The sequence below is a fragment of the Rattus norvegicus genome, chromosome 14 (assembly GCF_021556685.1).
Source record: "Rattus norvegicus strain SHRSP/BbbUtx chromosome 14, alternate assembly SHRSP_T2T, whole genome shotgun sequence".
Taxonomy (NCBI): domain Eukaryota; kingdom Metazoa; phylum Chordata; class Mammalia; order Rodentia; family Muridae; genus Rattus; species Rattus norvegicus.
In genome coordinates, this window is record NC_141547.1 from 82,648,339 (window position 1) to 82,671,827 (window position 23,489).

General features: G+C 51.7%; 2 protein-coding genes and 1 long non-coding RNA gene across 30 annotated transcripts in view; 1 reads left to right on the forward strand and 2 right to left on the reverse strand.

Moving 5' to 3' along the window:
- Positions 1-1,861, reverse strand: part of LOC148001422 (uncharacterized) — a 45,251-nt gene extending 43,390 nt beyond the window's left edge. The window contains exon 1 of the long non-coding RNA XR_015637517.1: positions 214-1,861. This is a non-coding gene — a long non-coding RNA (uncharacterized LOC148001422). The remainder of the gene's footprint in view (positions 1-213) is intronic.
- Positions 425-12,387, forward strand: Pik3ip1 (phosphoinositide-3-kinase interacting protein 1). Of its 6 annotated transcripts, none has more exons than XR_015636657.1 (6): positions 425-639; positions 1,486-1,602; positions 1,680-1,799; positions 2,794-3,006; positions 3,099-3,569; positions 4,300-4,343. XR_015636657.1 is itself a non-coding variant. In XM_087583325.1 (6 exons), exons 3-6 carry the CDS (start codon positions 2,164-2,166, stop codon positions 11,015-11,017), a joined length of 501 nt encoding a protein of 166 aa, XP_087439451.1. In that variant the 5' UTR covers positions 425-639; positions 1,340-1,602; positions 1,680-2,163; the 3' UTR covers positions 11,018-12,380. The 6 variants fall into 6 exon arrangements, 3 of the variants coding, with proteins under 3 accessions (XP_087439451.1, XP_087439450.1, NP_001382087.1); XR_015636659.1 differs by having other exon boundaries at positions 3,099-3,529; XR_015636658.1 differs by having other exon boundaries at positions 3,099-3,503.
- Limk2 (LIM domain kinase 2) overlaps positions 3,584-23,489 on the reverse strand; it is a 78,292-nt gene continuing 58,386 nt past the window's right edge. For 7 of the 23 annotated variants that reach the window (XR_015636566.1, XR_015636569.1, XM_087582737.1 and 4 more), the window contains 8 exons: positions 23,171-23,257; positions 21,518-21,649; positions 21,270-21,326; positions 19,907-19,972; positions 18,871-19,045; positions 18,279-18,334; positions 17,503-17,660; positions 13,832-15,454 (listed from right to left, as the gene is read on the reverse strand). Coding sequence is in view for 13 of the 23 variants with exons in the window: in XM_087582737.1 (XP_087438863.1) it covers positions 15,310-15,454; positions 17,503-17,660; positions 18,279-18,334; positions 18,871-19,045; positions 19,907-19,972; positions 21,270-21,326; positions 21,518-21,649; positions 23,171-23,257 (876 nt within the window). In the remaining 10 variants the exon portion in view is untranslated. 23 annotated transcript variants of the gene reach the window in all.

A 23,489-nucleotide genomic window follows, 5' to 3' on the forward strand; every position in this document is an offset into this window, starting at 1 on the left:
ATGTTAGTAAAGGAATGTGATGGACTGGCCCTGGCAAAGTACACTTTAAATATATTGCTTCCAGACAAATAATACTCATTTGTGCCGCCTATGTGGTCTTAAATTCTTCCTGCTTCTGCAATCAGCATCCTCTCTTACAACTGTGCAGTGCTCTAGGGGCTCCTAATCCACCCCACTCCACGATGCCTTCTGACATAATGACTCGGTACTCACACTGATGGAAAAGAAAAGCTCTGGGGATGGAGTCCTGCAGGTCTCACACGGATCTGCTGCTAAGCAAAACCTCTCTGCCACTCTCCACTTGGCTGAGTTCCTCTCTTGGCTCAGGGTTAGTGATCTGGTAAGGTCTAGGAGGCTTAGGACCCAGGGGGCGCCTTTCAGCTGAAAAACACCTCGGCTGCAGCAAGCTAGCTGGGAAGCTCCCAGTTCTAAAGAGAGGCTGTTTACCAGAAGAGCATAATAAGGGCCGGTCTGACTGCAAGGCTGGGAACTAGAAGACAAAACTGCTGCCAAGGAGACCCCATTCGGACACTGGCTGTTCAGTCACCTGCAAGCCGGAAGAGGCGAGGATGCTGTTGGCTTGGGTACACACATTTCTTCTCAGCAACATGCTTCTGGCAGAAGCCTATGGATCTGGAGGTGAGATTACATTTTTTTCTTCCCTTTCTGCAGCAACTTAATGAAGCAGAACGGCTAAAGCCCCCAGATTTCCCAAATGTGGCCAGGCTGACAGGGAAGGAAGATTTTGGCTGCTTTTCTTGCTATCCTACGAAAGCCTTCTTCTCTCCTTCGTTGCAGCTCCATATTTGCCATTAAGAACAAAGACAAGTAGTCACTTTCTCTTTCTCTCTCCTTTTACACGAGTGGATGGAGCTTGGGAATTCATCTCTTCTACTCCCCAGAGTCCTACCCTTTTAAAGTCCATTTGTATAGTGTGGCAGGCGCACAAACCTCCCCTCTGCAGCTCCTCCTGTGGCTCTCTGCTGAGGGGAGTGGGAGCTGAAGAGATGTGGCAGGCTCCCTCAGCTGGAGTCTCTATTGAATCTTTTGCTTCACTGAGTCAAAGGCTTTTGTGAAATTCTCTTGGGAGCCGGTGGTGTCTGTTAAACTAGCAGAAGGTGGCTGTATTCGTGGAGAAGGGAACGTCAGTTTATGTAACATTGACTTCTCAACACTGGGATGACTTCCATGTCTGACTGCCCAGAACTAAACTCGTCATCTCCACAGAAGGACCTCAGCCAGGCTTCCTGCACCTTCAAAGTAGTCCCAAGTCCAGGAGTAACAACCCTTTGCATTTGTGCAGCGATCTCAAGCTTCTTCTTTTTTTTTTTTTTTAAAGCTAAATCTCACTGTTGTTATCTGTGGACCAGACGCCGCTAGGGGCATGACTCAAGCTCTCCGCTTTTCTCTGAGGTACCCAGGGCTTTCGCCCACGGGGCCAGAGAGCCGCACTCAGGGTCCCGGGTGGGTTCCTCTTCCTCACAGGCTGCTTCTGGGACAACGGCCACCTGTACCGGGAGGACCAGCCCTCGCCCGCGCCGGGTCTCCGCTGCCTCAACTGGTTGGCCGCGCAAGGCAGCGGCGAGTCGCTCGCCCAGCCCAGTGAGTGAACGCCGGGGTGACGGGCGGGGTTGGTGGGCGGCGGCCGCGGCCCTTAACGCCTCTTCTCCCCACCCCAGGCCCCGGCAACCACAACTACTGCCGGAACCCGGACCAGGATCCGCGTGGGCCCTGGTGCTACATCAGCAGCGAGACTGGCGTCCCTGAAAAGCGGCCCTGCGAGGACTTGCGTTGCCCAGGTACCCGCCCTGGGACCCCTGGGTAGGGGACGTTAGTCCCGTGCGCCGAGCAGCGCAGCAGCGGTTACACCCGCGGCGCACGTGCGGCTGCTCGACCCCGGCCCCGCCCCGTTCCACCCCCGCGCGGTCCGATTGGTCAGAGCTATCTCCAGGCCGCGGAGCCCAAAGCCCATTGGCCGCCGCAGCATTCGGAGTGAGCTCATCCTCTGCGAGCACTTGTAAACAACGGTGGGAGGCAGTTCGCTCGTTCCGCAAAGCGCTCCACCAGCCTTTACTGTGTGTAGCGTCCCCAGCTCACAGTCTCAGGGAAGAAGCTGTGTGAGGGACCTGAGTCACCCAGAAGTTTGACCACCTGCCAAAGGCAATGGGTGTGTTGTGATTTGAATTCAAAGCTTTTAGACTTAAGAAAACTAAGACAATTCTCTAGGATTAAATTAAGACAGTTCTCAAGGTTAAGCCCTTAACATTGGGATTGGCAGGAATCTTGCACTCAGTGTGGGTTGTCTCCTGCTGTGAAGACCCGCGTGCAGTCACTGGAGAAACCCTCTGGCAAGCCCAGCTGGGTGTTGGAAGATTGCAAGGACTTGATAAGACAAGTGGGAGGCAGGAGAGAGGCTATTGTTTCTTGAGACCATTTCCTCAGATTTGCCTGGTACATCCCAACCACAGTGCAACCCTTTCAGACTTGATTTTGCCTCTAAGGCAGGAGAAGTTTTTTTTTTTTTTTTTTTCTTTCTGTGTTTGTGATAGGATCTCACTTTGTAGCCCCGGCTTGCAAGACTGGCTGGGATTCATGGAGATGCTCCTGCCTCTGGTCCTTAATTCAGGTGTTCGCCAGGGCAGGATTTGATAACAGTTTAGGGGAGCATTTTAGGGCTGACCCTTCCTGTAACATCCCCAACAGTCAGGTCAGGTCAGGTCAGGTCAGGTTTGACTGTAGAATGCACTTAGGGCAGTCCTTGATGAGACCTGTTTCTCACCTCACCTCTACCAGAGACCACTTCCCAAGCACCACCACCACCACCACCGTCCTCTACAACGGAGCTGGAAGAGAAGTTTGGTGTGCCCGGTGACAAAGAGACACAGGTGTTCCCTCCTGCTAACGCCCTGCCAGCCAGGAGTGAGGCGGCAGAGGTGCAGCCAGTGATCGGGATCAGTCAGCGTGTGAGGATGAACTCCAAGGAAAAAAAAGACCTGGGAACTTTGGGTATGGCTGCATGTGTCAGAATTCGACAGATGATGTCATTTGCTGCTGGTCCAGGGTGTGGCTAACGGGACCTCATGTCCTGTCGTTTGCAGGCTACGTGTTGGGCGTTACTATGACGGTAATTATCATCGCTATTGGAGTTGGCATCGTCTTGGGCTACACTTACAAGAGGTGGGTAGTTTCTTTTCCCAACTCCCACGGAATAGGGCTGAGGAAGAGATACAGTATCAGACCATCTTCTTGGTGTCTTTCAAAAGGAAGTACGGTATGGAAGGAAGCAAAACCAGTCCAAGAGTAGAGATTTGGCCTTCGTCACTGCCTGGTGATCTTGGTCTCTCAGGTTAAGGGCTTAGATACTGATTCCTCCCACCCCCACCCCCCACCCCCCCAGACAAGGTCTCCATCTGTAGCCCTGACTGACCTTGAAGGGGTAGTCTCTTACTCATAATCCTGCCTCAACCCCTTGAGGAATGGGATTTCTGAGCCCTCCTCATCATGCTCTGAAGGAAGAGAGATTCATTTTGTTGAGTCCCCCCCCCCCCCAGCTGGGGACGGAACCCAAGGCTCTACCACTGAGCTAAATCCCCAACCCCGAGTTTTTTTTTTTTTTAAAGAAAGATTTATTTATTTTATTTATATGAGTACACTGTCACTGTGTCCACATACGCCAGAAGAGGGTGTCAGATCCCATTACAGATGGTTGTGAGCCACCATGTGGTTGCTGGGAATTGAACTCAGGACCTCTGGAAGAGCGGTCAGTGCTCTTAACCCCTGAGCCATCTCCCCAGCCCCATTTTGTTGAGTTTTGAAATTCTGTTCCTAAGATAGGTGTCCTGCTTCATACATACTCTAATCCCAGAACTCAGGAGACTGAGGCAGGAGGTCTACAAGTTTGCAAACAGAGGCTCTGCTTCCAAAAGACCAAAAGAAAAACAAGTAAAACCTCAATAAAAGCAAGACATGATCTTTAATCTGAGCAGACAGGTGGTGAGTTACCACCATCTGTAAGACAGAGTGAGACCACGTGTCAAAACATTCCACTGTTAGGAAAGGTTCCTAGCCCCTGGTCTTGAAGTCTCCCACTGGGGCTTAAATTGTATCAGTGGGGTGTCCTCTAGGGTAGGGAGAAGAAAAGAAATGATTAGGGAAAAGGCCGCTTCTTACCGGATATGAAAGTGCAAGAGACTGCTTGGGAAGCAAGGACAAACTTGCAGCCCCATGGGACAAGTCTGTCACAACTGGTGACGTGTGGCTCTAAGAATCAAAACCATTGTTACGGGGTTGGGGATTTAGCTCAGTGGTAGAGTGCTTGCCTGCAAGGCCCTGGGTTCAGTCCCCAGCTCCGAGAAAAAAGAAAAAAAAAAAAAGAAAAAAAAAAACAAACCATTGTTACAACACCGAGTGTTCTTGGACAAAATCCGGCATGAGTTCCAGCCCCACGAACCAGCTGTATTGCTCTGATGGGAGAAGCCTCCCTGTAAGAGAAGTGGTACAGTGGGCTTGGTTGTCCAGCAGTGGGAGCCGTGTCTGAAGCGTGTTGAGCAGTGGGAGCCATGTCTGAAGTGTGTTGAATTGTCTCAGCCATTGTTTTCTAAACCGGAGGCGCTCTTAGAGGTTTTGGAGCCAGCCACATTGCAGATGGAAAGGGGCAGGCGAGGCTTTGCTACAGAGGTGGCATGCTCTCATGGCCTTGAACTCTTACTGTTGTTGTTGTTGTTGTTGTTGTTGTTCGAGGTTGGGGTTTTGTTGTTTTGATCTGTTGGAGACAGGGTCTCACTCACCCTGTAACTCTGGCTGTCACGGATCTCTCTAGACAGACCAGTCTGGCATTGAATTCAGAGAAATGCCTGCCTCTGCTTCCTGGTTGCTAGGATTAAAGTGTTAAATCACCAAGCCTGGCTTCTTGAAGTCTGAAGTCTGAATCCTGCTCCCTTCTCCCGAGGGCTGAGATTACGGTCCCGATCACTCTTAGAGGATAAAACTGGTGTTCTTTCCAGTTCTCAGATGAGGAAACTCGAGGCAAGAGAATAGGCGCTCTGCCCGTGGTTACGGGTTCAGAATATGGTGGAACAAGCTGTCGTCCGTCCGTCCGTGTGGCGCAGTGGGGCGGGTTGCTTCTTGTTACCAGTCCAGAGCGGTCCTGCGGGGAGGGGAGGGTGTATGGGGAGGGTGTGTGGCTGGTGGCTGCTTAGCTTTGGTGTGTGGCCCACAGCGAGCGATCCATGAACAGTCGCTGGTGTGCTTGTCCAGAGGATATGAGCACCTGACCACTTAGCTCTTCTGAGCCTCGGTCTATCCATCAGGTGGGGAGTTAGGGATGACGACAGCAGCGCTGTTTCTGAAATGGGCACTGGGGTTGTACTCCTTTCCATCCCAGCCCTACCATTTGCATGAACAGGTGATTTTACGGGTGTCTCTGATTCCCCGTGAGTCAAGGGAGCAGAGAGGTTCCGAGATTGACCTGAGAGAGAGCATCCTAACTCCCAGACTGAGGTCATGGTCCTCAGAAGCATCGATGACTTGCAGGTCCAGGGACACCTACTTGTTCATGTAGAAACTCTGAAGAAAACAGTATAGCTGCTCTCTGCCTGTGCAGTCCACTGACCCAAACCGTGCTGGACTGAGCCCTGAGATTTTCCCATGTTCCTCAGCCTCTGGACAGCCTTTGGCTGCCTTCCAATCTTATGACAGTTTCCAGAGCTTCAGAAGCATGTACTAACTGCTCTTAATCCAGGCTCAGCTGGGGCCAGGTGCAGAGGCCAGCAGGCCTTTTTCTTTTAGTTTTACTTTTTTTAGGCTGTCATGGGGCTGCCATGTGACCTTGAGGGAACTTTGCTGTACACACAGGGGGAAGGCACTAAGTCACCAGACTCCCTGTCACTAACCTCCGGACCACCCCTTTCCTTAGCAAACAGGCTCTGAGAACAACCTGTACAACAGGAAACCGCATGTGGGCTAGAAGCAAGCTCCGAGCCTCCCCCTCTCCCCACCCGTAGGGAACAGTCATCAGGGCAAGGGCTGTAAGCTCAATGCCATTTCAGACCACCCTGCTTGGCAGGTATCATGCCTGCTAAATGTGGACGTTTCCCCTGCACAAACATCGCACATAAGCAGTGGGACAGTAATCAGATGCTAATCACAGGCCCATTGTTGGTTTCATGCTTCCTTGATAAGTCAGGCCCTGCTGTATGCGTTCCTCAGACGACTTTTTTTACCCAGTTCGTCACCGGCCTTGAAGCTCTCTTCCCAACGAGGAGCTGAGACCTAGAAGAGTTAAACTATATCATTTCTTGGTACCCAATCTAGACCGTATGTATTTGTGTGAGTGTTTCTTGGTTTGTTTTCAGATATGTTCTTACTCTTTAGCCCAGACTGGCCTGAAACTACCTATCTATTTATGTGTGGGTTTTGCCTGCCTGTATGTCTGTGCACCCTGTCCTCAAAAGCCTGCGAAGGCATTGGACCCTCTGGAACTGGAGTTATGGATGGTTGTGAATCACCATGTGGGTGCTGGGGTTCTAGTCTGGCTCCTGTGAAGGAGCAGCTAGTGTTCTTAGGCCACTGAGCCATTTCTTCGGCCTCGTTAAACTTTACTTTGTTTGTGTGGGTGTTTTTCTCGCATGTAGGTCTGCACTGCGGGCATACCCAGAAGGTTGTGAGCTGCCATGTGGGGGCTGGGAATCAAACCTGGGTTCTCTCAAAGAGCAGCCAGTGCTCTTAACTGCCGAGCCATCTCTTGAGCCGTGGCCAGGAATTCTTGATCTTTATACCTCAGACTTCTTGAGTGCTGGGATTTACAGGCATGAGGCACGAGCCAGCATGGCCGGCTGGACAGGGAGATATATCTAAATACCGTCAGTTATCTCTAGAGCGCCGGACAGAACCCCGTAGCCTCATCTAAATTTAAACTGCTCAGGGCAGTAGAAAAGTCTCAAAGAATGACTTTGTTTAGAAATTTAAAAAAACGAACAACCCAAGATCTTACTCCAGAATCCCCTCCAATTGTTGATGCCACACATTAGGCTCACTGTTTACCTTTAATGGGCCTCCCGCTTCCCATTAGGTCAGCTGTGAGTGGTCGAACCCTCCCAGCACTGACATTTCTTTAGAGGACACTATGGCTTGGTTTAACTCCTAGCCCTCTCTTGCTAGGACAAGTGGTTTAACACTACTCCCGCCTTCCCTCCCTCCCTCCCTTTTTCCTTCTCTCCCCTTCCTTCTCCCTTCTCCCTTCCTCCCTCCTCTCTCTCCCTTTCTCCCTTCATTCTCTCTCTACCCCCTCTCCCTCTCTCCCTCCCTCATTCTCTTTCCTTTCCTCTCCCGTCCTCCCTCGCTCCCCTTCTCCCTCCCTCCCTCATTCTTTCCCTTCCAGTCCCTTCTCTCTTCTTCCCTCCCTCTTCCCTTCCTCCTCTCTCTCCCCTCCCTCTCTCTCTCTTTCCCTTCTCTCTCCTTTCTCCTCTGCCCCCCCCCCCCCCCGCAGCCTTCTCTGGTCTGAGGTGATAGAGAGCACGTGGGCGTCCTGTGAGGGTAGAATCAGTGTACGTACACTTGGGGATTCGCTTGTGCGCCTGTACAGTAACCGCCTTGGAAAACTTGCCCAGAGCAGCAGCAGAGTTGCACTGCGTGGCTTCTGGTTTGGAATCAGCCGCAGAGGCCTCTGTTTCCATAGAGGCAGGTAGCAGCAGCTCTGGTTCTTCACCTCTCTTCTCTCTGGCGAGCCCAGCTTGCATGTAGACCCAGAGCAATCAGTAATTCCTGCAAGTCTTGAACTCTGTAGTGCCCCAGGGTTTGGCTGATGGAGCTTCCCAGGGTTGGGAAGGGTGGGTTTCCCAAGGCTTCCTCCTGGAAAGAAGAGCTAGAGGTGGGGGTGGAAGGGGACTCAATCAGGCTGGGGCCTTTGTCCTGGTAACTTAGGCCAGGAGGTGCAGCCAGGCCTTTGGCTGTGCCTGCTCCCTGTCCCTGCTGAGTGCTGTTTTAGCTCTGCAGGGAGCTCTTAGTCTGATAAAAAGGGAGGGAAAACAGTAAGGCAACACCATTCCACCCCCTTGGGAGAGAAGCTGAGTCAGTGAGTAAGCCTTTGTTCTGTCTTGGCTGCCAGACAGCAGCCAGACTGTCCCCTGCCCCCACAGCAGTGGGAGGGTGCTGGGCTGCCTAATGGTCATTTTGGCCTGGCAGCCTCAGCCACTGCATCTCCAGGATTCCTAGGCAGGGCTTGCCCCAGGCACGTGGGATCAGGCATTCATCCAGGCTCCTGGATGGATGAGGCCCATCCAGACAAGTCACAGCGGCTGCTTCCTTTACCCTTGGTTGCTCTTCCAGCCCGCTACTAATACAAACTGATTTGGCCCCTATATAGACTGTGTGTGGTGAAGCCTGCCTTACCAGCTGCTCAGCAGGATACAGACGCATGCTCCATAGGGGAGGGAGTAGGGGAAAGCCAGGCTTCTGCATGTAGGAAATAGGGAGAAGTGAGGGCAGGGATGTGTGGGGCGTGGCACCCATCATAGGTGCAGCTAATCAATGCTTCTCTTCCTGGATGGTGGAACACTCCTGGTGCCTGGGTAGCTTTTCTGGAAGTGGTGGGTTCCCGGCTTGCTTTCTTCCTCCAGCCTTTTGGTAGATTTTGAATTTTAGCCTCTTTTAAAAGATGCCCCTACACAGGGTTTCTAAGTGTAGTCTTGGCTGTCCTGGACCTTATTCTAGATCAGGCTGGCTTCGAACTCACAGAGATCCTCCTGCCTCTGCCTCCTGAGTGCTGGGATTTAAGGCCCGAGTCTCCAGCACCTGGCTTAAATGCATTATTTTTGTGAATCACTGCTAGCTGGGGAGGAGGGTCCTTTACTAAAATTAAACCCAGACCTTCCAGATTTTTGCCTCCATGAGCCTTCTTGAAGAACATGGCTTTATATTGCACAGAGAGGTGTTTCCTTCTGTATGGCAGTCAATCATAACTGATGGATGATGACTGCAGCTATGAGTAAGGGGATGCTTATTCCAGAAGACCCTCTCTCCGTGAATAGTGTACCAGGTGGGAGTTAATATCCAGCAAAGGTGCTAACAGGAAGCATAGGCTAGGCCTGGCCTTCCATGTTGAGAAATGCGGTTGTCCTGGTCACCAGGTGGGTACCACAGGAGGATGAGTTTATCAGTCTCCTGTGACCTTCCAATGGGAAGGTTGTTTTAAACAAACAAACAGGGGCTGGGGATTTAGCTCAGTGGTAGAGCGTTTGCCTAGGAAGCGCAAGGCCCTGGGTTCGGTCCCCAGCTCCGAAAAAAAGAACCAAAAAACAAACAAACAAACAAACAGCATTTTATTTCAGTTGCACTGGGCAGGTCTAGGCAAGGCAGGGAGCAGAAAGGGGTCCCCACGGCATTGCCGGGAATGGGCAGAAATGCGGTGATTAGTTGGTTGACTGGTTTGGAAGACTTCTTGCTTTTGTTGCTCTCGGGGTCCACATATCTGTCACATTCTCCAGCACCTCCTTGCAGTGGTGGCTGAAGTCCTTCCCCTTGCCTGGGAACTTGTTGTTGCAACAGTTGATGAACACCAGTGTTCTTGAGTGACTTCACGACCTGTGCCGACCTCATCTTCCTGCTTCTGCAGTCATCTGGCTCTTGGGTTTATTGAGTGGGGGTTTCACTAGAAGATCGCTCCCGCCTGCACTGCATTGCTCCAGTCTCTACTCCTGAGACCTGTGTGGTTTTAGTCACCGACTTGGTTCCTGTCACCTTATGAGAGCATTTCCCTGAGCTGAGCCCAAGTTGTTGGCTTCAAAGGATATGCCCTAGGTTGGGTAACCGGTTCTGGCGTGCAGTCTGGTGGACATAGTGCAGGAGGCAGGGTTCCAGTGGGAAAGGCCCACATGTGGGGTTAGAAGACCTAGGCTTGAATCCCTGTACCACCATGCCATAGGGGCTGACTCTGGGTCACAGCTTCTCTTAAGAGCAGCCAGAGCCCAATGGACTTGTTGGAGTCTATCTTGTAACCTTGGAGCATTTCTTAAACGCTCTGGGCTGGGCATTTTTTTTTTTAACTTTAAAAAAGGATTACTTATTTCATTTGTATGAGTACACTATAGCAGCTGTCTTCAGACACACCAGAAGAGGGCATCAGATCCCATTACAGTGAGCCACCATGTGGTTGCTGGGAATTGAACTCAGGACCTCTAGAAGAGCAGTCAGTGCTCTTAACTGCTGAGCCATCTCTCCAGCCATCCACCCACCCAGCTTTTTGGTTAATAAAGTAACTATATCTTAGGGCTGAACAGAGACTGAAGTGAGACACCTCTCTCTCTCTCTCTCTCTCTCTCTCTCTCTCTCTCTCTCTCTCTCTCCACACGGGCACACACGTGTGCACACACACACGTGAGATGTTACTTGAGACCTTACTCTTTGGGACTCAGACTGTCAGGCTTGGCGGTTGGTGCCTTCCCTTGCTGAGCCATCTCAGCAGTCCAGGAAGGCAGGTCTTGTAACGGGATGGTCTGGTTCATTTTTTGGACATGTGCATTGATGGGATGAAGCTGGAACAGTGCTTTGGGTCTCTGGGACTCCTGGGCTGAAAGCAAAGCCCCGTCTTATCTCGTTTCTGTCTTGTACATTGTCCCCACTGAGTCCCATGCAGCAGGCACCCAAGACAGAGCAGCCAGCAGAGATGAGTGGGCAGCCCGGTAGGACGTCTTTGTCCTGGGCTGGTTTAGTCCTGGCTTGGTCAGGTGATCACTGTGACCCTGCTCAGACTTCAGGAAGGCTAATGGAGCAAAGCCATGCTAGAAGCATAACCTGAATGTTTTCTTTTCCTGACAGGGGGAAGGACTTGAAAGAGCAACATGAGCAGAAAGTGTGTGAGAGGGAGATGCAACGAATCACCCTGCCCCTGTCTGCCTTCACCAACCCCACCTGTGAGATCATGGACGAAAAGACCATCATTGTGCACAGCAACCAGACTCCTGCTGATGTGCAGGAGGGCAGCACCCTCCTCACTGACCAGGCTGGCACCCCCGGGGCCTGAGCCCCTGCAGTGGGCAGGTGCCCACATAGACACTGGTACAGGACAAGCCACCCTCCTGCAGTTGGGAGGAGCTACATTTTGTGTTGTGGTTAAAACCTTATCCCATTTTTCTTTCGGGGGGAATGTGACTCCTCATGACACAAGAAGCAGCAGGTAGCATCAAGGGCGAGGCTGGGGAGGGTCCTATCAATGCTCCTTTTCTATCCCTTAGAGCAGGATTTGCCTGCGGAGAGAGACTGGCACAGCGGCCACAGTGGTGCTGTGGCAAATAAGGGCTTCCACATTGCCTGGGCCAGGGAGACAGGGAGCTCGCTAAGGCTCCTCTGTGCTATAAACTGAAGGTGGTCTCAGTCTCTGCCTTTGCCATCCAGGAACTTGAGTGGCATATACTGTTATTCATAGTTAAGGTCAAGCATTAAAAAAACAAAACTATATATTTACATATATATTCATGTGAATATATAGATGTATATGAATGAATGAAATATTTGGCTGGAAGTCCCTTCTGACTTCTAAGAACCAGAGATGAATTTGTACTAAAGCTAGAATTTTGGGCTGCAAGTGGGTTCTAATGGGGACTGCTGGGCACGCCCCACTTGCTGGCAGCAATGTGCCTTGACAACTGTGGGCTGGTCCTGGGCCCAAGGGTCCCTTCCTGTTTTGTAAGGAAAGGGAAGAATTGCACTAAACCTTCCACTTAGGTGAAGGGCCCACTTCTGCCTTCAGCCTCACGCAGTAGATCTGAATATCCAGACTTGTCTTTTCGGGGATGGATTGAGGAACCTCTCCACTTTGTGTTGATAAGAAAATAGCCAGCCAACCCTGGGAATTACATACTTCAGGGTCTAGTGACCTGCATCTGAAAGGTGAGCCTCAAGACTAAGCCAGAGGCTGGGTAACAAAGGCACGGTGGGTGGGGCTGGCTTTGTAGTCCAACCTGGCTTGCAGGCAGCCCTAAGGCCTGGGACAGCTCCTTCCACAAGGTTAAGGGTGTAACTGGTACAAAACAATCACTGAAACACTGGGAAGGACCCAAAGGGTTTTCCAGAGAGGGAAAAGCAGCTTCTGAGTGTCCTGCCGAGAGCGCCCAGTCTCCTGGCCTTGGCAGTGTCCCCACCAGGAGCCCCTCTACTCCTGACACTGAGAGCAGGCCTCACCAGGCTGCTCTCTAGAGCCATTTGTTGAGGGGGCCTGGACCTCAGGGTTCCCACGGTGGTGCTGACTGTGGGAGAGAACTGAACAACTTCCTACTTTCCTATGAAAGTATTTCTCTGTATGTTTTATATACCTCATTCTGACACCTGTGTATGAACTGTGGCAAATTGCTCTGCATTCGACTTATATAAATACAATCATGATTTTACCTGGCATGTTTCTGTGGTGCTAGAAATGCCCCCCAAACACCTCGTTTGTACCTCTTTGCCTTCTCAGTCATGATGGCCCAGTCCCTGGGAGGTATTGATAGCTGAACTGCTTGAAACCGAATGTCAAGGTCACCATGACTAGCTTAGAGTTGAAGCCACAAGGGGTTGCTGCTCCCTTAAGTCTTCTCCCCTTCAGTTCCTTTCCAAGGTAGAGCATCGAGGTGCTAGGATGAACCTTCCTAACAGCCTCTGTCAGGGGTCAGGGACAGATGGGCAGTCGGCAGCCAAGGGAGAAACAGGCAGGTGGGTGGGCTCCCTTGGGCATGACCGCTCCTGTAGGTTGTGCCTAGGGTGAGGAGGGAGCTGTGGGGGTTGGGAAGGCAGGACTGGTGTTTGAGTTCTGACAGTAGACCTCAGCAACAGCTTACGTTGTAGGTCCGTCAGCCAGGCTGACCTTGCACACACTCAAGTCCAGCAATGGGAGCCTCAGATGAGATTAGGGACTGTATTCTATCTCATTCTTGGTTTCTCTGTGTAACAAAGGCTGGCCTCAAACTCAGGGATGCACCTGCCCCTGCTGGGACCAAGTGTGCCATCAACACTGCCAAACATACATTCTACTCTTCATCTGAAGTCTTCTATCACAGGATGCTTAGGAGAAATTATCTTTAGGTTTATAGAAAAGCCCATTTTGGCTGGGTCTCATACCCCACAAAAGCTGTTAGGCCTGGCTCTTAGTGCGAAGCCACAGCTGGCCCGAAATTCACTAGGTAGACTAGGCTGGCCTTGAATTCATAGTGATTCCCCAGCCTCTGTATCTCACAAGCAGACTTATAAACACACACCACCACACTTGGCAGAGGCTGTGGGGCTGTGGGGCTGTGTGTGTGTGTGTGTGTGTGTGTGTGTGTGTGTGTGTGTGTGTGCATGTGCGCACGTGCCCAGGACCTTACCAAACACTGGCAATATTTGGTCTGGTGCAACAGCTTTGGAAGCAGAAAACCCTCCACTCCCCCCTCCACCCCCAGGACTGGGCCAGCGGCTGAGAGTCAGGCCTAATAGCTTTGCAGGCCTAAAATGAGGGCATCAACCTGCTCCCAAGAAGGGCTGCCTCAAGTGCATGTTATGATCTCTGAAGGTTTGCTGTCTAGGAGAGGGATTGAGACCGAGAATTCCCTGATAAGTTACATGAAAGTGGCCAGCAGACCATGTTTCTTTAAAACATCTGAAAATGCGAATGCATGTGCCCAAGAGCATGAATGTGTGCCGTGTGTGTGCAGGAGCCCACAGAGGTGAGAGGAGGTAGAGCACCCCTGAAACTGGAGGTCCAGATGGTAGAGAGCCATGTGGGTGCTGCGAAGCAAGCCCCGGTCCTCCGCCAGACAGGAATTATCTGCCCCACTCTCCTCCACATTTAAGTCAGGTTCTAAGTCACGTTTGCACTCTGCCATTGCTCTGTTAACTGCTTAATTTATTTAGTCTGCCTCATGGCCCAGTGCAGGCCCACCACTCCCACACTCGCTGGGGACAGCGCGTGCATAATTCGCCGCAGGACGCTGAACCACACTGATGTCGGGAGTTCAGGATTCCCTCTGCGGCACGTTTGCAAACTCCACACACAAGTACAGTCTACACAGCAAGTAAAGTGGCCAAAGACTTCCCATCCCATAATTCATCTTGTCTATGTACAAAATATTTCACATATCACCCCACAGATAAAAGCTAATAAGAGCAGCCACTCTCCCCGGATCCCCCCACCAGCACAAACCCTCACACGTATTTATAACCAAACCCATTCCCAATGTGTTAAATATGATGTGAGCTCCCACTTAGGAGATGGCGAACCTTGGTGAGCTACGGAGTCCCTGGACACCTGGTAGCCAGGGGTGGAAAGTGCCCCTAGAGTTTCCCATGCCCACGGCCCTCGAGTGTGGCTCAGGAAGTAAGCTGGACCAGCACAACAGAGGTAGACTCTACAAGGTCCAGCTCAGGGAGCTCTCTTCATATCTCAGTTTGGGACTCAGCAGCCACCAATGCCTGTCCCAAGTTGCTGCCTGGACCAGACATCCTAGAGGATATGCAGTAGCTGCCACAAGGGTGCAAAGAAATTAATGGGACCCCCTTCTCCCTGCTTAGGCCCAAAGTCTGAGGCAAACCACACTGGCATCCAGAACCCATCTATTGTTAGGCAACACCTTAAGTTTCTGACTGAGCCCACCAGCCTGGGTGTGGGGCTTTTAGGCGGCAGGGCCGCTTTCTTTCCAGCCCCACCTTCTTTGGTGTTTTTGAGACTGCTTGTTGAGACAGGGTGCTGAAGTGGAAATTCCCCACACACTGATGTGGTCCCTGGGCTGCTGAGCAGAAACCAGTCCTTTTTTTTTGGATCCTGTAGGTTTTACCACTACTAAGACTCTTCAAAACCTGCTCCAAAGGGCATGGCTAGGATGGAAGGAGAAACCGCTCTGTCATTTCACACGTTTTGACGGCCCCGTTTCTGAAACTCATACTATCGCTTCAAGTCCTGCACCTTGCTGAACCAGAGGCCCTCAGGCCAGTCCACTCATCCGGCCCGGCGGGCCCAGGCCGTGTAGGTTAGTGTAAAGCTACAGGCTCCCGGCATCTCAGTCCAGAGGTCCCGGGCGGTCCCCAGTAACAGACTCTTGGTCTAGAATCCAGGCTTTTATCCTCTTCACAGCTTTCAGGTGAGTGTTGGATTTACAGACAGAAACTAGGCCCAAACCTGTGGAGAATTGCTTCCCTGCACCCAAGTGCCTCCTGGGGAGGTAGGGATGGCTTGTTCTGCTTCTAAGCAAGCCGTCAATCCACAGGAAGCCTAGGCAGTCCCGCTTGCTCGCTCACAGCGAGGACAGGGCGCAGAGGGGGCAATGCTGGCTGTGGAATGTCCCCCTGCAGGGGGATGGACCAGGGCTAGGGTGGCGAGTCCCGGGTTAGGCCATACTCCATGCTCACAGTGTGGTCCAGCTCTTCCAGCTCTGCTGGCAGTGGGATGGCCAACTCTCCCAAGAACAGGGAGAGCGCCTCGAATGAGTCCTCCAGCTTTGAGAATGCCGGTCTACAGGGAGGAGGGATGGACAACGGCAGAGAGTGAGCGCGTGGGAGGGATGGGCACGAGGCTGTCTCCCATTTCCAGGGTCCACCACCTCAGGCAAACCCTCTACCCTCTTGCTATAAATACGCATGTGCGAGGTAACACTGTGACAAGTCTGGCTAGAGATCATGGCTTCAGGCAAAAACATCCAAAGACGTCTTAGGGCGATGACAACAAGCAAAGGTCAGGATTGGGTTTCTACACTTACTAAAAAGAAAGCTCGGGCGCTGGGGATACGGCCCAGTCGGAACGGTGCCCGCCTACCAGCCAAAGCCCTGAATTCAATCTCAGCATAGTTACCGGCCGTGTTGGTGCATGCCTGTCATCCTAGCACGTAGAAGGTAGAAGCAAGAGGGTCAGAAGTTCAAGGTCATCTTCAAGTATACGTCTAATTTGAGCCCTGTCCTATGTTAGGTGAGAGCTCCTGTGGTGGCTTGAGGGAGAATGGTACCCATAGGCTTATGGGATGGAACTGTTGGGGAAGGATTAGGACATCTGGCTTTTTGGGGTAGGTGTGCCACTGGTATAGGCTTTGAGGATTCAAAAGGCCATGCCAGACCCTGCCTGAGGATCAGATAATGCCTCCTGCCGCCATGCTCCCCTGCCTGAGATGATGACTGACTCAACATCCGAAACCGTAAGCAGGGCTGGAGAGATGGCTCAGCGGTTAAGAGCACTGACTGTTCTTCCAGAGGTCCTGAGTTCAATTCCCAGCAACCACATGGTGGCTCACAACCATCTGTAATGGGATCTGATGTCCTCTTCTGGTGCGTCTGAAGACAGCGACAGTGTACTCATATACATTAAATAAATAAATTAAAAAAAAAAACCCAAAACAAAAACCGTAAGCAATCCCAAATTAAACGCCTTTTACAAATTATCTTGCTATTGGTGTTTTGTCATGGCAACAGAAAAGTAACTAAGATGGCTTCTAAGTCTATTTCTATTATCTGAAATTAGGTGCTTTGTCTACAAGCCCCATGGTCATTCCCTAGGTAGCATCTTTTCCTGTGTGTGCTGGGTGGGTGGGTGGGGGATGTAGCTGCCTATGTGGTGCTGAGGATAGAACCCAGGGCCTTGAACATTCTAGGCAAGTGCTGTATCACTGAGTGATATTCCCACTCCGCTTTTTAGTCAGGGTCTCACTATGTAGTCCTGGCTATCCTGGAACTTTCTATGGACCAGGCTAGTCTTGAACTCACAGAGATCTACCTGCCCCTGCTCCCCAAGTCCTGGGGTTAAAGGTGTGCGCCACCACGCCTGCTGGTCTTGAACTTCTGACGCCCCCTCCTAAGGACTCCCAAATTGTGACTTCAGATTATCTTCATGCCCAGTTTTTACAATGACAGGGATCAAACCCAAGGCTTCATGCAGTCTAGCCAAGTACAGTACTGAGTTACATCCCCAGACCCTATTTTAAGAGTTATAAGCATTTTTTTTAGATAAAGGTCACGATATAAAATTAATCACGTTATGCTTTGAGGGTGTGTGGGTGAGTGGAGCATCTGTGTGTGTGCTTGCTAAAGGTGCAACCCAGGACCTGGCATTTACCAGGCAAGCACCCTCTATTCCTGAGACACACCACCAGTCCCTGTAATTGTCTTTTGTTGGCCGCCCCGGGAGCTGAGGACTGAACCCATAGCCCCATTCATCTCACACATTCTATCAATGGGTCCACATGCTTCGTCCAGATTTTCCTTAGAAAACAAAACAAAAACCCCCACTGTTTTTTTTTCCGGAGCTGGGGACCGAACCCAGGGCCTTGCGCTTCCTAGGCAAGTGCTCTACCACTGAGCTAAATCCCCAACCCACCCCCACCCCCCACTGCTTTTAATGCCTGTGATTCCATCTTGTCCAGCCCCTTGCTTCTGTGCTACCTCTTTCCCTAAGGTGGCAAGCCAGAGCTGTCAGGAGCTCAGGGATTCTACTGCTTGTCCAGGAGGGGCATGACCTAAAGCAAGCGTCTCGGGGCCGGAGGGCTAGAAGGTGGGAGAAAGGGCGGAGACACCAACCTGCTCTCAGGCTCCAGTTTGCAGCAGATAGTAGCCAGGGGGAAGAAGGCTGGGGGACAGTCTGTTGGGACAAACTTCTCCCAGAAAAGCTTTACGTTGAGGCCGAAGTCCAGTGTGCGGGGAAGGCAGTCGGGATCAGCATATACCTGCCCAATGATCTGAGGGAAGAAGATGGCTGGTCAGGAAGGCCTACAGAGGCCACAGATAGAAAGGGATGCTCTTGTAGACAGATATGCATGGTAGCAAAACTCTGTTAGAGGGCAGCCCTGTGACCGCCTCTCCTTACCAGGCTAATCCAGACTTCTCTACACTGAGCGTCTGGATACTTAGAGGGTTTAGACGAGTCCTCTCTGCAGTGGAAGCAATGTTGGTAACTGGTATTGAAAGCTAGAAGCTTCCACATACCCTACCTGCCCACGTCCCTTTGTAGCTATGTTCTCTATCAGGGCAAGGCTCTACGAGGTGAAGGGCTGGGTTTGTTTGATATCTGAGACCCTCTGGCTGGCATCATTTTAATTTTCTGTAGATGACAAATATTTTATTGCAATCTACTAAAGAAATCAACTTTGTAAAATATTTCGATTATTCTAACCATTGTGTGTCTCTCCCTCATAATTTTGTAGGAGTGAGAAAAGGTTTTCAATGTGTCTAACTTGACTCAGAGCTTTGAGAGATACTGGCTATGCCACTGGTTTTGTGGCAAACTGTTCACTGGTAGGAGAGAAACCCAGACCTCAGGGAGGCAGGACTCCTCGGGTGTCTGAGCCAGAGCTTACCTCACAGAGAACAATCCCAAAAGAGAAGACATCCACAGTCTCATCGTAGCTCTTGCCTTGGGAAGAGAGGAAAGTGACTGTCAGGTTAAGTCTCTTTGGATCTTGGATCAAGCCAAGTCAAGAGCCAAGAATTAGGGCTGCAACAGCCCTAAAGGTGCCCAGGGTGGCCATCGACTGTGTGTCACAAAGAACTGCAGCCAGGCTCAGGCTCATCCAGACTTGGACCATCAGCCAGGGTTAGCAGGCAACCCACTGCTTTTCAAGAATACTAGCCAGCATCCACCAGGGGGCAGCATACTTCAGTTCTTGATCTGGAGAGAGGGGAGGCTTAGGTTAGGGCTCTGAACAGCCCGGGCCATTTGGAGACAAAAGATCCTCAGAGCTCACCTGCCACCCAGGATGGCATGTTGCTGTTCCCAGCTGTTTGGGAAAGAAGTCTATGAGGCCTGACTTGGCCAAGCCCGAAAGATCGCCCACCCCCTCTCTCTGAGTGTCTGCTCCTGTCACATGCTTCCCAGCTTACAGCACTCTTTTTAAGACATAGGTGCTGTCTTCTCTCTGGCTCTTTTCCCTCCAGGCATTCAGAACTTACCATTCAGCATCTCAGGGGCCATCCAGTAGGGGTTTCCCACCACAGTGTAGCGCTTCTTGCGATCACTCTTGCGTAAGGTGCGTTTCTTGGTGGCGGCCTTCTCTACTGGAGGCCTTTTCCTCTCTTCCACTATGAGACGTGACAGCCCGAAGTCTGCTACCACCACCGTCTTGTCCTGGGAGGACAAGCGCCAGGTCAGGACCTAGGGTGTGGGCTTCTCTAACTTGTCCCTGGGGTGTGGGCATAGGCAAGGGAGACCACCTTCAAGGGGAGTGAAGTTACAAAGCAGGGGAGAGTCACCCCAGAAAGCTCTACTGAGAAGCGGTGGCTGGGCCTCTGAGTTTTTTGTCAGTCTGATATCTGTCCACAGCAGACCCCAACTAACAGGGGAGGAGCCTCAGGGAAGTGACCTGCAGAGCGCAGCTCAGGTGGGTAAGGATTTCTTGTCTCTCTTCAGCCCTTTGTCTTGTTCTTAACAAGGACTTGTGGCCAGAATAGGTTAAGAGAAAAGGCAGTAAAGGACAGGGGAGAGCTAGGGAGGCAGTAGCAGGAAGGGGGGTTGCAGTGGCAGGAGACAACACTGGAACAACTGTATCTGAGGGCTGTGTGAGGAACGCTGGCCTCGTGCTGGCTGTGTGGATCAAAGACCCTGCAGCCCGTCGTCCATGTTGTAAAGTGGGATCAGCAGACTGTCTGAGGGCCTGCTACAGGGCAAGAGCTCCACAGACAAGGAATTCAGCCCCCATCCACACCTAGACTCCTGCCCCACCAAATCAGTGTAGGGGATTGAGCCCAGGGCCTTCTGCCTGCCAGACAGGGAAGCTAATCCCTTCTAATAATAATCACTTCAAGGGCTGCTCCTGGGGAGGGAGGTGAAATCGTTCCTGTATGTGTGTGTCTGAGAGCCTCCATAAGATGGGGGTGGCAAAAGGCACTTGAGGTAGCCGAGCGCCCAAAATAGAAGCCCATAGGTGGTGTCTGGTCTGAAGCCAGAGGGATAGCCCCATGCAGCTCAGGCCAGCCCAGCGGGACGTACCAATTTGATGAGACAGTTGTGCGAGTTCAGATCTCGGTGGATGATGCACATGGAGTGTAAATAAGCCTGCAACAGAAGCCAGAGCCATGGAGCCTGTTCCCAGGCCACGCCCACCCATGGAGCCTGTTCCCAGGCCACGCCCACCCATGGAGCCTGTTCCCAGGCCACGCCCACCCAGCTTCCCCTCCCCCAACACCCAGCTACTCCAGTCTTCTAGGCCAAGCCTGTTTAGCTTCCCATCCCTACCCCTAAGCCACAGCTTGTATCCTAACTCCAACGGATAACTGCCAACTCCTGCCCAGGTTTTCCCAACAGTCTCCAGCCCTGCTGGCCCCTGAGTCCCTCATCCTTTACTTAGATTGAGGCAATCTAAAGTGAGCGCCCTCAAACACACTGTTCCTCCCTCCTCCTCCAGGGTCTGGCTTCTGCTACTTTGGATCTTCCTGCCTGGTGGGGAAGAAATGACCTCCTGACTCACCTCCCCTGAGACGCCCTCCTCCTCTGTCTGTACTTCAGCCCCTCCCTCTTCCTGTCCAGCCATTTCTAAACTATTTTTACTAGACATTCCCGTGTCACTCTTAGGAGCTACTTTCTTAGGCTTTCCTTTCCCTGTAGCTGTGGAGGGTGACACTGCCCCCTTTCCTACCCTGTACTACTGCTTCACTGTTCCTAAGCCCACAGAGCTTTTCCTATGGCTGAAACACATGGCCTGGCTGTCTACCCACCCCTCCTCAAAGGCTGTCTATATCTCCCATGTACCCCTTTTTTCCTGAGACCCCTGTGTGCTACCATTTCCCTTCCTGCCTGCACTGCTCTTGTCTGCCCTGTTCTCTTTAGAGCTGGGTGACCACCCGAGAACTGACAAGCCCAGGACCCAGCCCTTTCCTTTTCTACCTCACTTCTTCCCTGTAAACCACGGTTACTGGAGGAAGGAGAGGTGGGGTGCAGCCCCTCCCTCCCCGCTGTGTGGAATAGTCACTTCATTAGCACCCGTCAGCTGTGAGGACAGCTAGACTCATTCCCACAATGCGCTCAATAGGACCTGAATGTACTGGCTTCTCCTGAGTTCATCTAGAATTCGTGTTCTCCCCCTTCTCCTCATTTTGTGGGCAGTAAGGTCCCACAGACCTGAGCTACAGTTTGCCTTGTTCATGCCATTTGGTGTTAAGGGGATTTGGAATCCTTTGAGAATAGAATTGTACTCTGAAAGAGAGTTTTGAGCCAACAGTTCCTTGGCATTGAAAGAAACTCAGTAGGCAGCTGCTGAGTGTCCCAGCCCCGGGATGGGCATCTGCCTTCCCCAGCAGCCTGCGATCCCTGCACCTCACTGTACACATGCGTGAGGTTGTTGGGTAGGACTCACCATTCCGGAAGCGATGCCTTTGGCAAACCTGACCTTCTGTTGCCAGGGAAACGGGTCCTGCAGGGTAGGAGAATGTCTGTGAGGAGCCCTTACAGCTTTTGGTAGGTTCTAGTGGCCGGCATGTGTGCTGTGGAAGCCCTCCAGTCCCTCCCAGTACACACCATTGAGGGCAAACAAGGTCCCTCTAACCCTTGAGGTTCCTGAGCACCCAACAAGCTCTCCCTCCACGACTGTGGTCACGTGCTCACCACATTGCGCAGAAAGTCCTTCAGGGTGCCCCCCTCAATGTACTCTGTCAGCAGATTCAGCTTCTTGTCCTTGTACAGGACCCCGATGAACTTAAGCACGTTAGGGTGGTCCAGGCTTCGCATCACTTTCACCTGGGTGGGGGGGGACAAAATGAGGACAGCCCCCACTTCATGGGTTTGGCACACTGGGCCCTAACTTTCTAGAACGGGTTCTAGGGAGCCAGGTGGGAGTGCAGAGCAGGAAGCACCTCATTGCCACTGCAGCTGCCTCAGTGATCCAGAGGCAGTGCAAATGAGATGTTCATGGGACGGCGCGTCTGCCCCTGGAGCCCCACTTCAGGGTGTCTGTGGCGACCATAACAGCATAAATTAAACTGCTATGGTCATACCATCACCTCTGTAACCCGAATCCCGCCTTAGCCTGGCCTGCAGTGTCTGCAGTGAGTGTGCACTTAACAGGTGCACTGTAATTTCGGGGTCTTTCCCTTGGTTGTTTTCTCTCTTTTTCTCCTCCATCCCCTCTGCTTTCCTTCCTCTCTTATTCTTAAGGACAAGGTCTTTCTAATATCCTTGGCTGGCCTGGAGCTCACCATGTAGCCAAGGCTGGCCTTGAACTCAGAGATCCACCTGCCTCTGAGGGTGCTGAGATTAAAGGTGTGTGTTACCACACCAGAATCTCTCCCTGGGTTTAAGATAATGGCTGAGGGCTGGGGGGATGGCTCAAAGTGTCAGAGCACTGGCTGCTCTTCAGAGGACCTGGGTCTACTCACGGCCACCCACATGACTGCTCGCAACTACCTATAACTCTAGTCCCAGGGCCTCCTCTGGTATGCAGATGTACATGCAGACCAAACACCCATACACATAAAAAGTCAATAATAACAACAACAATGAAACTTAAAAGACTGAGACCAAATAAACAGGGATTTCTTAATAATAAAATGGTGGCTGATGCGAGATTTCTTGTTTTCTTCACCTTTTCTCCGCCCCCACCCCACTGCCCCCAATTATTGTTCTTTCTCTCTCCCTCCTGTCTTTTGGTTGAACACAGTGCCTGGTGCAGGCTGTGCAGGCTCTGTATTACTGGGTTATTCCCTAGCTCAACCCTTATTTATTTATCCATAATTTATTTTATGAGTATGAGTGTTCGGCTCCATGTACGTATGTGCCCCGTGTGTGCCCGTGTGAGCCCCGTGTGTGCCTGTGTGAGCCCGTGTGAGCCCCGTGTGTGCCTGGTGCTGGCACAGGTCAGTGTGGGCGTCAGAGCTGGAGCTGTGGATGGTTGTGAGCCACTGTGGGTGCTGAGGACAGAACCCAGGTCCTCTGCATGAGCGTACATGCTCTTACCTGCTGAGCCATTCCTCCAGCTCCCCAGGTTTACTTTGTTTTAAGCCTCATTACACTGCCTAGCCTAGCCTTGAACTTCCAGTCCTTGAACAGGCGTGACCGGACTGGGCCACGAGGTCTGCTAGCAAGTTTTCTTTTGGAAAAAAACAAAAACAAAAACAAAAACAAAACCCTATTTTACTTTCTTTTCTGAACGGGGTCTCACTGTGTTGCCACATCTGCCTGGGTTCACTCTGGGGTCACATGATCCTCTTGTTTCAGCCCCTCCAGTATAGGGCTGACGGAAAGTCCAACCCCATGTCTTACCTCAGTCAGGAAAGTCTTCTGGGTTTCCTCATCACAGCGAATTAACTCCTTCATGACCATCACTTTGCCTGTGGCTTTGTGAGTCACCTACAGGAAGGGCAAGTGTTAACACTGTAGACACCAGAGATAATTCTGGCGTTCTGTTTGTTACAATCTGTGGGCTAAGGGAGTAGCTCAATGGTAGGGAACTCGGCTGGCATGCTCAAGGTCCTGGGCTTGACCTCCAGCACCAGGGGGAAGAAAATAAGGAAGAAAAAGCAAAGGAAAAAAAATTCTTTGCAGTGTCCTCCCATTCCTTGGAGACAGACAAGCCAGAGAT